This window comes from Schistocerca gregaria, chromosome 5, assembly GCF_023897955.1.
Source record: "Schistocerca gregaria isolate iqSchGreg1 chromosome 5, iqSchGreg1.2, whole genome shotgun sequence".
In the NCBI taxonomy this organism is placed as follows: domain Eukaryota; kingdom Metazoa; phylum Arthropoda; class Insecta; order Orthoptera; family Acrididae; genus Schistocerca; species Schistocerca gregaria.
In genome coordinates this window covers 183,495,564-183,510,961 of record NC_064924.1, presented here as the reverse complement: position 1 = coordinate 183,510,961, position 15,398 = coordinate 183,495,564, and the positions used below count along the sequence as shown (strand labels likewise).

At 38.2% G+C, this 15,398-nt stretch overlaps 1 protein-coding gene across 3 annotated transcripts in view; it reads left to right on the top strand.

The window, feature by feature from the left end:
* LOC126272513 (venom dipeptidyl peptidase 4-like) overlaps window positions 1-15,398 on the top strand; it is a 301,501-nt gene that overhangs the window by 251,178 nt on the left and 34,925 nt on the right. For all 3 annotated transcript variants that reach the window (XM_049975414.1, XM_049975413.1, XM_049975415.1), the window contains 6 exons: window positions 1,140-1,309; window positions 1,388-1,497; window positions 1,624-1,750; window positions 1,826-2,052; window positions 2,145-2,373; window positions 10,046-10,236. In XM_049975414.1, coding sequence (XP_049831371.1) covers window positions 1,140-1,309; window positions 1,388-1,497; window positions 1,624-1,750; window positions 1,826-2,052; window positions 2,145-2,373; window positions 10,046-10,236 — 1,054 coding nt within the window. The remainder of the gene's footprint in view (window positions 1-1,139; window positions 1,310-1,387; window positions 1,498-1,623; window positions 1,751-1,825; window positions 2,053-2,144; window positions 2,374-10,045; window positions 10,237-15,398) is intronic.

Here is a 15,398-nt window from a genome sequence, read left to right as displayed (position 1 = left end):
AGCACAAGTCCAGAAGCAATGTAATGCCAAGTCAGTGCATGTGTGCAATACCAATACAACCAGAGAATAATCCAAGAGGAATACCAGTAATGTGAGCAATGACTGTAATCCAAATATCAAACAGTGGTGTGAGTAGTAGCAGTAATTGTGAAGTCTAAGATAGGATGCCTGCTCCTTGCTATGGCTGTTCTTTAACTGTTAGTTAAGACAGACATTCTTGCAAAAGGTGTGAAGAATAGGGCAAGTCCACTGTGTTGTATATCACTCCTGTTAGTACAGCAGTGACAGGAGGGAGGAAGCAAGGACGATTACTGTTTAACATTCCATTTATATCAAGGTCATTAGAGATGATGGTGACAGAAGTGCTGCCAGTGGTGCAACACAGAGAACTCTCTGTGTCAGATACAGCACTAAATATTGTAATATTGTCAGTGGTAAAAGTGAACCTTAATTATAGATACAATGGGAAACACATAGTAATTATATGAGAGAATAACAGTATTCACTAAAACTTGCTATCCTTTTTGCAGTCTTCATATAGAAATGTCAACATGTATACAATACTAAGTAACCCACACACAGATATTTACGTATTTGCTGGGCACAAACAAATAGCTCTACAAAAACCTGAGTTGTGAAATAAGAAAAGCAGAAATTTCTTGACAGTATTGACTCGTTTATGTAGACAAAAATATACTTAGTACCATTTTATGTGTAGAAGTAAACACAAAAATTCAACAATGAATAATTATTTGTAAAGAAATAAAATAGTATTGATATGCAAGAGGTAAGATAATCTATGATAGCTGTTTTGTTTTATTGATGTATTACATGTCTTTAAGTTGTTACTCATGCCACAATCTATAGAACAAAATGTCTACTTTGAATAATCATTCATGGTACCTAGGACAGAATTGTGTGTTGTGCCAACAATAAGAACACGCATCTAGCTGTGCAATAGTTTCAGCATTAGTCTAGTGAAATTTTCTGTCCTGCCAAATATTGTTACCTTTATCATCTAGTACTGGGTATGGCAGAGGAGTTATATTATGTTTTCACTTATTCTTAGTCTGCTTATTATTCCAAAAATGTAAACTTATCAGTAGATGGATCCAGTAATATGTATTGTTTTATTTCAGGATCTATATTTACAAATGAGAAAGCTTTATGGATATCACCAGATGGAAAGAAAATTGCATTTGCTACATTCAATGACACATACGTAGCAAACCTTACAATTCCAGTTTTCACACATAGTAGCTACAGGAGTAATAAATATTCACAAAATTTTACAGTTCGTTATTCTAAAGTGAGTACAGCACTTTTTAAAACTATTCCAAGCAATAATTTTGTCCAAGTGTCACAACTGACATTAATGAAATTGTAGACAGGGTCATCACAGCCTATTGTCACTCTCAGTGTTCTGAATTTGGAGACCAAGAGACAAAATCGACCAAGCACTGTAAAAGTTCCATTGCCAAGAGACATACTTAGAAAGTAAATACCTCCATTACATTATTTTTATTCTTGATCAAATACTATTCTATCTAGACCACAGACTTAATTATATTTACTTCACATATTTGAAAAATGCTAATTATTGTAATTAATATGTCATCACAGTGAACCTATTCTCTCCTCTGTATCATGGATAAACAATGATGAGATTGCATCAGTGTGGCTCAACCGACTTCAGAATAAGGCAAAAATATACAGATTTAAATACTCAGATTATCGACACATCAATGAAGTAAGTATTTCCTCAAATATCTTAAAATTCTTGTACTTAGTAACTTATCTGACTGCTTATTTTCCATGTCTATAGATCCTTTCAATATCAGAAGACAAAGGATGGGTAGCATTTGATTCACCACCATTGTTTTCGTGGAAGGGTGCAAAGATGGTGTTTATAATTCCTCAAGAAGAACATGGCATTGGAGAATATTCACATATTGCTGCAGTACACTTAAAAGCAAATATGTTCAAAAAACTAACAAGAGGAAACTTTAGTGTAACAAAAATAGTTGGCTGGGATCAGTCCCATCACCTACTGTAAGATAAAAACAAAGAAATTTGAATAGAATATTTTGTTATAAAATTCTGTCAAAACTGCACACAGTAAGTATGAATTGCTTTTCTTTCAGGTACTTTATAGCAGTCCATGGAAGGTTTCCTGTTGTGCAACACCTGTACAGTGTATCTGATCAGATGGAAGGTGCACCACATAATCCATTGTGTCTTACATGTGATCAGAGAACAGTTTACGGAAACATGTTTTGCTTACATAATGATGCATCATTCAGCATTAATGGTACATACTACATTTTGAACTGTGCTGGTCCTGATGTCCCAGAAATTAGCTTCCACAGCAGGGTAAATAAAACATTCAATTATCTTACTTTGATATGATAGTTCCACATGTGCAGAATATTTTTCTATGCCATCAAAGTTAGAAAATAAAAGCTTTTTGAAATTTGTGTGCACATTTTTAAGAAATTATCAGTCACTTAAACATGAAAATCTGGAGCTATGTTAACAGATACACAGATTAAAATCTATCAAAGGGAAAATACACTTGAGAAAGACTTGCCACTCATTGCTTATCCCCAAGAGGTGAAATTTCAATACTACCGAGACACACATATAAAGGTGGGTCCCTCTCATCTTGAAATCTGAGTGACCTTCCCTTCCTTTTTAACCTTCTCTAACCTATCACTACTCCTTCCAGAAGAATGAACTATTAGTTCTAAAAAGCAGGATAGTGTATGCACTTTTATGTGTGTCTGTTGATAGTACTAAAATTTTGCATCTGGGAGTAAGTATTGACTGAAAATGCTCTCTCATAATTTTTTAGGTTTAAATCCTCATCAAAGAGGAGATAAATATATGAAACAGGAGAAAGAATGTATGAAATGTACTGACACCAAAAATGGGAAAGTCATTGTAAGTCCTAGGGCAAGACAATTTCATGTTAGAAACAACACTCTGGAACTGTTTTATGCAATATGTTACTTTTCTAATTCACTGTTAGGGATAACTTTCTAATCTCTTCCATATCTATACCTCTTGCAATTCCTTTTTTCTAGATTTATAGTCTCTTGAGAAAAGCATTTTTTTTTTAAACTGTGAAATGTACAGTGTCAATCAAAGTTTTAAAGCAGTATGTTTGTTACCCCTTTACTTGTTCTACCTACAGTGAATGATGAGTAAGAGCTCATCTTCTGTTGCAGGTGATGCTAATACTCCTTTTTTACATATGTTTCTATAAATATATTCATTCAGTTTTTAACTTTTCCTTCACAGTCAAAGTCAGTCCCATACTCAGGAAATGAATTTTGGGAGCAGATGCAGGAATCCCCATGGAGAGTCGTAGTGAGATCATTTTCTGTTGTTTTCCTCCAGCTGATATAGCGTAGCAGTGTTGCATTGTTATGATGAGAGGGGGACCACAGAGCCTGTTGCTGGCGCAATTCCCTCACAAAGCCCCTAGAGGATTCCTGAGCTTAGCATCCACATCTGATTGACAAGTGACCACCAACAGTGTCACATGCTCTAACTCCATGTGGATAAATTTGGAATTTATCTCAGGATATTTGCACAAAGTCTGGTTAGCAGGAAGTGTATACTACTCATCTAGCCCTTGACAACTAAATACTATCAAAGAAATTTTCATCGTTCATCAGGATTCAAACCTGGTAAATTCAAGTTGAGTGCTACTATGCAGGCACACATTATCACTCTTTCTTACAGTGGTGGTCTCTTCCTTATAGGAATAAAATTTGATCAAACAGTGGAAACTCCAGACAGGAATATCAACAATATAGGAAAAGGCAGATTGATACTTACCATAAAGAAGACACGTCAAGTTGCAGAGAGACACAATGAAAAGATGCTTAGGGTAAAGCTTTCGGCCACAGGCTTCATTAGTAAAAGAGAGACACACATCATTCACTCCCATAAGCAAGCACACCTCATGCACACACAATTGCTGGAGTTAGTGTTCATGTGCTGTTGTGTGTGCGTGAGGTGCTTGTTTGTTTGTGTAAATGGTGTATGTCTCTCATTTACTGATGGAGGCTGTGGCCAAAAGCTTTATGTAAATGTCTTTTAATTGTATCTGTCTGCAACTTGACATGTCTTCTTTACAGTAAGTAGCACTCTATCTTTTCCTACAGTGTAACAACAAAATTTAACTATTTCATACGTACACAGCTATCAGTGTAGTGTATTAAGAGTCTAAGCCTGATTTTTATTCTGGTTCATCCCTGAAATGCTGTCTGTTGCTGATAAGAAGTATAGTTGTTTTCATTCAGATTTCATAGTCCTTAAGCCTTATTATAAAGGAAGCAGACTTTTGTAAATGCAACATTAGTTAGTAAAATATTCAAACATTTTACTGAGCCATGTTATATAACTTTGATGGCACTCAACTGACATTTGGAGAAGTGAGGTTCAGGCACCCTTATGGCCACCCTGAATTGGTTTCCTGTGATTTATTTAAGCTGATTGAAGTGGATGACCAAATCCTTCCCTTGAAGAAAACTTTTTTTTCCCTTATCCATGTGCTATCTATTATTGTGCTCTGTATCTGACAACTGCATCATCAATGGGAGTTCATTCTTTTTTCATATACTTTTCAAGATAAACAAGACTGAGGTGATACATTTAAATAGGGCATTTAAAGTAAAACATGTTCATCATTATCACAAACCAAGTCTTAATTGTGTTTAAAACACAACTAGACTTTTTGAAATGTGTAACTCTTTAAGTACCTAAGGACGAAAGGCTCTTGATACAATACATTACGAAAGATGTACATGGATCCCAAAAGTGTGTAAAGGTTACTCTGCAGTGTAAGTGGTCAGAATATATTTTATATTTGTCCTGTTCCTGAATTAGTTTTACCAATACATTTTCATAACAGGATTTGGAAATAGTGTTGACAGGACACAAATTTTAAAGTATCCTTTAGATATCACAAGAAATGTCACAGACTACACCAAGGTTTAGGGCTGAAATGAAATGAACTGGGAGAAGATTATTAGTTCTGAAGTAATTTTCTCATTTAAATTAGTAACATTCCTTTGATAGGCATTGATAATATGGATAGACTATACCAAAATTTGAGTGTAACTGTTGTAAATCATTACCTACATTGATGTGCTTTTACTAACAGTTTATACAAGTCCATGTTTTACTTTTCTGCAACCAGATCACAAGAATAATTAGTAGAACATATCCTCATTCACAAACAATTTTGTCAAATCTACTCTTTATATGCGTATATGGTATCACTGAATATGTCTTTTTTCTTGTTATTCAAGAATCAAGAATCAAGAATTTTATTCAACGTAGATCATTTTACAATGATATTGGCTTCGTCATACAAGATGTACTAGTACATACAGAATAATAAAAGAAACTTCTGTCAATACATTATAGAATACATTTGAAGCATGGCAGTGTACCAAATTACAAAGGATATCTATTAAAAGATAACGCAACAAGCTATCTTATAATCTAATATAATATGGTATTTTATTGTTTGTAGTATAAACTTTGTAATTACACACGATTAACCACAGCACTAAATAATATGTTTAACTACAGACAACTTTTAAATGCTTATATTCTCCTCAGGCATCTCAAAGAATTCTTTAATGTCATAGAATGGATGATCTGACAGCCAGCTGTACCACTTAATTATAAAAGAATTTGTATCAATAGACTGAACATGAACTGGCAGTTTATTGAAAATTTTGAGTGGGTTAACTTTTTGGGAATTTCCTGTTCTCGCTAGTCTGTGGCGCGGTATGTCTAAATTACCGTTAGCCCTGGACAACTGTTATACTTAATTTTCTCTGTACTACCTCGTTACCTGACTATGAGACATTTAGACCATTTATTGCTTCCACACACTTATTTCCTCCCATTCTGTAAGATATTTTTAATCATATTTTGTAATGACTACCTAATCTGCATATGTCAGTAACAATGTGTTTAAAATGTTCATAACTACTACTTCATCTAAGCCTTTCTCATTTTCCACATGTCACTCCTCCTCAGTACCCTGGTCCAAACATATAACTTCAGAAACATCTTCCATAATCCAGCGCATTTTTGAAAATGGAATTTTCTTTTGACTGAAGAAAGCACTTTTCAGTTGTACAGCCAGATTTTATTGACTAATCTGCTATTCTGCCATCCACCCGAGCTACAAAATACCATAATTCATCCTTATGCCACACCTTCTACCTGCACATTGCCATGTGGGTCATATCCATTTGACACACGCTTGTTCAAGAACTGTCCTACACACCTTTAAAGTACATTCTTTTATAGTTCTTCCATGGGTACACCCTAGTCTATCAGAGGTGTGACCAACTGTGAGAGCAGCTATTTCACATTTCAACTCCATTGCAACTCCTGCAGAATGGCCACCATCAAAGTGTAATGAAGAGCAAGTTTGCCACCCAGTGGCAGAGTTTTCAGAACTGAGAGCTTTGTCACAAATAGAAGCATTTGGAATCCCCAATGTTCATCAAGATTGTTTCACTGCAGTTGTCAAGCACTTTTGGCTAAAAAATGTCCATTCACAGATGATAATCTGTCTGAGAAAACATGCAGTCTTTGTAAAGTAAAAAGATTTGAATCCCTCCACACAGTCAGAGGAAGTTGAGTAGATACAAGAAGCATTTCAAGGAAGTGAACAAAAATTAATTACACAATAAAATGAACAACAGTCTTGTCATTCTGTAAAAATTGTCTATATGCTGTTGCAAGAGTCCAAATATTCTGATACTCATATCCTGACAAACTTGTTCATGAACTAAGCACTCTCTGAATGCTACTTTAGTTGAAAACTACTTTTGTACACCCACTACCTATAACAATTTCACAAGTAAGATAGAAAATGGTGGATAATATGTAAGGGGAGAGGGGGGAGGGATTATTCCTTAAATGCTCACAAAGTTACTAAAGGGCCATATAATGAACTTCATATTCTTATGTATGTAAACTATATGAGTTGAAGTATATAACAAAGTAAAACTGGAGACAAGTACATAGTATTATAAACAGCAATTTCTCAGAGACTTCATTATCATTCTGAAAAACATTGTAAATAGACTGCTGGAAAAAAGTAGTACACTCTTTTAGAGGTTTCCAGTTCACTCAAGATTTATTATTGCTATAGTGCACAAGGAATTCATGAAATTATTACATTTACAGAGCAACAGCAGAAGCAGTTCTGAGATACCAGGAAAAAACTCATGCTGTAACACCCATACTAGTACATGGTGTAGCCTCCACAGGTGTCAATGCAGGCACTGACTCTGGTATCAACTCGATCATACAGATGATGGATACTGTCCTGGGAAACATTATTCCAAGTCTGGTTAACCTGTTCATGTAGTTCTGTAAGAGTTGTTGGGCGATGAGTCACACAAGTCACTTCTCATCCCATCCTATCCCACACATGCTCAACTGGAGACAAGTCAGGAGATTGTGTTGGCCAGAAAAGTTGCTGCATGTCTTGTAGAGCATGTTGAGTTTCCCAGGCAATGTGTGGGTGAGCATTATCCTGTTGGAACCATCCCGTAGCAAGAATGGCAAAAGAATGGATCTAACAACATTCTGCACATACCAAGCACTGGTAAGCTTTCCCTCCAGAAACATTAAAGTTATATGAGAGTTGTAGCTTATCATTGCATGCCATTCCATCTTCCAAGTGATCCTCTGATGGCATCAAACAAGCTGTACATGTCAATGCTGTGGCATGAGTGGTAGATGGACTATAGTGTGCATACCTGCAGTTCCACTACTAATAAACGGTTTGCAACAGTTCATATTGACATATCTCAGCTCACAAACCCTCTTATCTGTGCTGTGGAGGCTGTATGATCTGACATTGTTGCCCTTAAAATATAATGATCTTGGCAGACATATGTGCTGCATGGACATCCAGACTCTTGTCTAGGGGTGTGAGAATGTTCATGTGGTCACTGATACCAGTATCATTGCACAACTGATGCAGCACATCCAACTTGTCTTGCAGTTCTTCCAAAGGACTTCAATTTGACCCCTTTCATCTCCATCACATGGTTGCCAGCCTGCTTCACCTGTTTGCACCAGATTGAGCCTTCTGGCTGTGAGCATTCTCTATTAAAGGGTAGATACAGATGGCACTCTCGTGGCTGCACCACAATGTTATCTGTTGGTGGACAACGTTGAAACCATTATCAGAAAATTTACTATCTCCCGGGTGGCATATACCAACATCAGATCAAAATTGACATTGTCTTTTGAGGTGTACTATTTTTTTTTCACTGGCAGTGTAGACATAAAACTGAAATCTACTTTCTCATTTGGTTTGTAAATTTTACAATTAAATTATGATGGCCTAACAATAGATGGTAAATCTATTTTAAATAAGAACATGGTAGTGGGCAGCAGGCCATGCTTTTGTTTTAATACCTTAGATCATCGAGATTAGTGTGCTTCGAGTGACCTAGTCTGGCCGAGGAGCTTCCACCTGTGGCAAATGTATTCAGTCCTATTTGGTGCCTTTGAAAATAATTTGGTGGCAAAATGTATGGATAACACCAATAAAATCTGAGTTGCATTACTTGTAGCTTCACAGTAATTGCAAGGCTTCAGTCAAAGATGAACCTCTGGGTTTATTCTCCTTCGTGGACCTTGGCCAGCCCCTGCTCAGAACTTCATATGCAACAAGCAACTTCAGTTTTCACCAACTTGTATCCATGTGAAACACAAATCTAGATCTTGATCTACATGTTCAAACCAGTGAAAAGTGTGTGGCAGAGGGTACTTTCCATGAGTATGGGAAGAATTACTGATTAAATACCTCTGTACATGCCATAATTAGTCAGCTCTTGTCTATGCAGATCCTGCAATACCCATATGTAGGGGGTTGTAGTATATTCCTAGATTCCTCACTTAATACTGTAGATTGAAATTGAGTAGGAAGGTTTTTGCAATACAGTTTGGTGTCTCTTCAAGTATCTGCCGATTCAGGTTTCCCAGCATCTCAGTGACACTCTCCTGTGAGTCAATTAAGCCTGTGACCATTTGTGATGCTATTCTTATTGTTCAAAATGGCTCTGAGAACTATACGACTTAACTTCTGAGGTCATCAGTGGCCTAGAACTTAGAACTAATTAAACTTAACTAACCTAAGGACATCACACACATCCATGCCTGAGGCAGGATTCGAACCTGTGATCGTAGTGGTCGCTCGGCTCCAGACTGTAGCACCTAGAACCGCATGGCCACTCTGGCCAGCTTCTTATTGTGAGTCTTACATATATGAGCAATATTCTAAGATGTGTCATGCATTTTTTTTAAGCAGTCTGCTCTGTAGGCTGACTTAATTTCCACAGTATCCTACCAATCAACCAAAGTCCACAACCTGATTTACCTATGGTTGAGCCTATTTGATCATTCAATTCTATATCCCAGAAATTGTACACTTACTGATATTGTTATAGTCACAGGGCACTGAAGTAATCATGGCAAACAAAGATTTACAAGAATAAAATGACCTATATAAGAAATAGTAATTTCAGTAGACAGATATGAAGAGCACATGTGGCACAGATAAAATTGTCTACATGCAGCAGTAAAAAATAGTGAATACTTTAGTTGCAAGGCTGTGACATTATTATAGACAGTTTAATTTTGGATTAGTAAACTAGAAGAGGAAAAATTTGATACTGATTTTGCACTTAATTGTTGAATAATTAGTTGGAATAAAGAAGTAAAATAAAGTAACTGTAATTTTTCTGAGTACACAGATAATACAGTTCCAGTTAAATGGCAGTAAGTGATTACTAATGTCAACTTGATATTTGTCTTATTACAAGATTGGCTGGGATTCTGATCATGATAACCCAAAATTAGATACTTACTTATTTGTGCTACTCTCTTGAGAAATTAGTTCACATTTATAACAAGTACTATCTTATTTACATATCTGTTATAAATTTTAATAACTTTATAATAAAATAAACTTTGATTTTTACAGGATAATGGCTTGCAGTTCTTGTGGGAAGATAACAGAAGAATACAAGTAGCAATGCAGAGAATATTAGAAAGGCCAAGAAAGATATTTCAGGAAGTTGAGCTACCATATGGTTATAAGGCACAAGTTATGCTAATTCTTCCTCCTGAGCTCAATTACAACAAAAATGTGAAATATCCACTACTGGTCCATGTGTATGTATCAAAGCATATTGATTGTTTCCTATGTTGTTACAGTTGATTAAATAGGCATGAACTGTTACTATTACCTTATTATTGTGCTTACAAATGCTTTTCAAAAAGAAGTTACATCTACGCTATGTTAAATAGAATAAATTTCATGCTACAGTACTCATGGATTGATTGTTGACTTAGAAACTCATATTTGTCAGATCCAGTCTTTTGAAAGAAAAGGACAGACTCTCCATGTAAGAAGAACATTATGGGAATGTATTTAATAATACAGAGGTGTTCCAGATTAAGCAACACATTCAGGATCTTACAATACAAAGATTATACAGACAGAGACAAACAGGGCAACTGTTTAACAAAGCTGCTTATGCAAATAGCAAAATATATTGGAGGTATGAAAAAAACAGAAGAAAGAAAAATACCAAATGGAACAAAGCAGCTTTAAAAGAAGGTGACAGTGTGAAACAAACAATAATAATGAACTTGTTAGAATGCGCTGAATTAAACAAAACTATACCTATATGTCTTCGAGAAGATGTGAAAAAATACAACGAAAATTTGGTAAGAGACACAATTAAAAACAAAGTAAAAAGAAAAAAGAAGGACTTGAAATGGGTAGTTAAGATGGCAATGGCACAGTAACTACAATGTTCAAGAGATGAAAAAGAAGTACAGCAACTGAATAGGTAAAATAATAATAACAACAATGTGAAAAAGACAGATTGCTACTTACTGTAAAGAAGACACTCACATTGAGAGGCAAGGCCGGAAGTCAGAAATTCCTCAATCCTTCTTAAGAAACCTTAATCCTACTCCCAACATCACCACTGCTGAAGCCCAAGCTATCCGTGATCTGAAGGGTGACCGATTCATCGTCATTCTTCCAGCGGACAAGGGTTCCATGACCATGCTACTTGATCTTCTGGAGTATGTGGCTGAGGGACTGCATCAGCTTTCAGACAACACCACATATAAAGTTTGCCAAGGTAATCCCATTCTTGATGTCCAGGCGGAGCTTCAAGGAATCCTCAGAACCTTAGGCCCCCTACAAAACATTTCACCTGACTCCATCCTTGTAACCATTGATGCCACTTCCCTATACACAAATATCCTGCACGTCCAGGGCCTCACTGCAATGGACTACTTCCTTTCACGCCGATCACCTGCCACCCTACCTAAAACCTCTTTCCTCATCACCTTAGCCAGCTGCATCCTGACCCACAACTTCTTCACTTTTGAAGGCCAGACATACCAACATTTAAAGGGAACAGCCATGGGTACCAGGATGGTTCCCATGTACGCCAATGTATTCATGGGCCACTTAGAGGAAGCCTTCTTGGTTACCCAGGCCTGCCAACCCAAAGTTTGGTACAGATTTATTGATGACATCTTCATGATCTGGACTCACAGTGAAGAACAACTCCAGAATTTCCTCTCCAACCTCAACTCCTTTGGTTCCATCAGATTCACCTGGTCCTACTCCAAATCCCATGTCAGTTTCCTTGACGTTGACCTCCATCTGTCCAATGGCCAGCTTCACACATCTGTCCACATCAAACCCACCAACAAGCAACAGCACCTCCATTATGACAGTTGCCACCCATTCCACATCAAATGGTCCCTTCCCTACAGCCTAGGTCTTCATGGCAAATGAATCTGCTCCAGTCAGGAATCCCTGAACCATTACACCAACAAACTGAAAACAGCTTTCGCATCCCGCAATTACTCTCCCGACTTGGTACAGAAGCAAATAACCAGAGCCACTTCCTCATCCCCTCAAACCCAGAACCTCTCACAGAAGAAACACAAAAGTGCCCCACTTGTGACAGGATACTTTCCGGGACTGGATCAGACTCTGAATGTGGCTCTCCAGCAGGGATACGACTTCCTCAAATCCTGCCCTAAAATGAGATCCATTCTTCACGAAATCCTCCCCACTCCACCAAGAGTGTCTTTTCGCTGTCCACCTAACTTTCGTAACCTCTTGGTTCATCCCTATGAAATCCCCAAATAACCTTCCCTACCCTTGTAACCGCCCCCGGTGTAAAACCTGTCCCATGCTCCCTCCCACCACCACCTACTCCAGTCCTGTAACCTGGAAAGTGTACACACACACAAACTCTTTGCCTTTAAATATGTCTGCTTGTGTCTGTGTATGTATGGATGGATATGTGTGTGTGTGTGTGTGTGTGTGTGTGTGTGTGTGTGTGTGTGTGTGTGTGTGTGTGTGCGCGCGCGCGCGAGTATATACCTATCCTTTTTTCCCCCTAAGGTAAGTCTTTCCACTCCCAGGATTGGAATGACTCCTTAGCCTCTCCCTTAAAACCCACATCCTTTTGTCTTTCCCTCTCCTTCCCTCTTTCCTGAAGAAGCAACTGTTGGTTGCGAAAGCTAGAAATTTTGTGTGTGTGTTTGTGTGTTATTTTATTGTGCCTGTCTACCGGCGCTTTCCCGCTTGGTAAGTCTTGGAATCTTTGTTTTTAATATATTTTTCCCATGTGGAAGTTTCTTTCTATTTTATTTACATCATTAATTTGAACCCAACAATTACGTTTGTTATTGTCTCTGTTGCATTTCGAAATCTTTTCTATCATCTTACTTTCTCTTTTTGTTTGTACAAGTAGTTTCACTTTGTATTCATCTTCCTTTTTCCGTAATCTACCATACATTTTATCCTGCCTAATTATACTCAATAATAGGTAATTTACTTTCAAACCATAAACTAAAAACTTTAACGCTTTCAACATTACCACTGCTATAAAATCTACTGTTCCAAGTTTACAAACATTTCGTGTAAACTCGTGAATACTATTTCACAGCTTCAGTTCCTTTCACCCATTAAACAACCATCTCAGCTATTTCCAACAACTTTCGTTTTATTTCCATTCCCGTTTTTCCCACATAACCGATCATTTTTTAGCAGCTTCCCACAGGTTTAAACGTTATTATTTCTTCGTCAAACAATTGTTATCCTCATTTTCATAACCTGCCAGTACATAACGAGTCCTTTGAATACATTTACACGCATTTTTTTTGAAATTTTCCTGAATTTCCCCATCCTTTAACGTGCTTTGGAGACAACACAACTACCTAACATTTGCACCCATTGTTGTTCACCAACCTAAGTTCAGCACAGGATCAACATAGCTCATTTCAAATTAACACTTTTTCGACTTTTTTCACACCTTTATCTCTCCCTATATATATATATATATATATATATATATATATATATATCTATTTATTTTCACTTTAACCTCATGTTACCCTTTCCACCTTCTAATACCATATCAACCTCACAACATCCCTACAATGACCCAATTAAATTTTATTTACATTCCCTCCGCAAACATGCCTTCACCCTAGCCAGATTACACTCCCATATTTTATTTACTTAGGCTTGTCTGACATTTGGCATTACTCCCAAAGGCCTCACACTTAAAGTTACCATCTCTGGCTGCAATTCTTCTTTCCATCAGTCCTTATACCAGTTCCAAACTGCACAATCCATAGCCCTCACCTGCCTAATCCTTCACCTATACATCGACACGGCCAATGAATACACCCGTCAACTCCTATCCCAAATCAAAGTCCTCAATCTTTCCTCTCCCACATCCACACCGGCTGTTCATAGCATCCTCCTACAGGCCAACCGCAAATTAGAAGAGCATGCCACCCTCCACCTCAAAAAACTATCCAATCTCCTGGTTTCCCACCTCCGGAAAGGCAACTCACTCACCCTCCACAACCTTTCCAACAAACTTCAACCTCCTCTCATTGCACACAGACCCAGTCTCTCCCATCTACTCAATCTCCCACTTCCAGCTCCACTCCCCACAACACCTCAAAATTCTAGTCAACACAATCTGGAACCACAACACCCCAATTCAGTAGTTAACCTTTCCTCCAAACCTCTCACCCGATCCGAAACCTCTGTCCTATCCAAAGGCCTCACCTTCAGCCCCACTCCCAGATTCAACCAAACTGCCCTTGTCAAAGATTTACTGTCCTACACTCGTAGTCCCTGATGGAAATATCACTTTGCCACGAAGAAAAATATTCCTGATCCCACTCCTAATGATCCAACTCCCCAAGACACTATCCAAATTGAACCCTGCCTGGAACAGTTCCGTCCTCCATCACAGCGGGACCCACCTCCTCTTTCTCAAAATCACCCTCTCCAAACCTTCCAGGAATTTCTCACTTCCAGCCTTGACTCACAATCTTTCTTCAAAAACCTTAATCCTACTCCCAACATCACCACAGCCGAAGCCCAGGCTATCTGTGATCTGAAAGCTGACTGATCCATCATCATTCTTCCGGCTGACAAGGGTTCCACGACCGTGGTACTTGATCTTCGGGAGTATGTGGGTGAGGGACTGCGTCAGCTTTCAGACAACTCTACATACAAAGTTTGCCAAGGTAATCCCATTCCTGATGTCCAGGCGGAGCTTCAAGGAATCCTCAGAGCCTTAGGCCCCCTACAAAACCTTTCACCTGACTCCTTCAAACTCCTGACCCCACCGACACCTCGCACTCCTACCTTCTACCTACTTCCTAAAATTCACAAACGCAAACATCCCGGCCACCCCACTGTAGCTGGTTACCAAGCCCCCACAGAACGTATCTCTGCCTACGTAGATCAACACCTTCAACCCATTACATGCAGTCTCCCATCCTTCATCAAAGACACCAACCACTTTCTCGAACGCCTGGAATCCTTACCCAGTCTGTTACCCCCGGAAACCATCCTTGTAACCATTGATGCCACTTCCCTATACACAAATATCCCCATGTCCAGGGCCTCACTGCAATGGACTACTTCCTTTCACGCCGATCACCTGCCACCCTACCTAAAACCTCTTTCCTCATCACCTTAGCCAGCTTTATCCTGACCCACAACTTCTTCACTTTTGAATGCCAGACATACCAACAATTAAAGGGAACAGCCATGGGTACCAGGATGGACCCCTCGTATGCCAACCTATTTATGGGTCGCTTAGAGGAAGCCTTCTTGGTTACCCAAGCCTGCCAACCCAAAGTTTGGTACAGATTTATTGATGACATCTTCATGATCTGGACTCACAGTGAAGAACAACTCCAGAATTTCCTCTCCAACCTCAACTCCTTTGGTTCCATCAGATTCACCTGGTCCTACTCCAAAT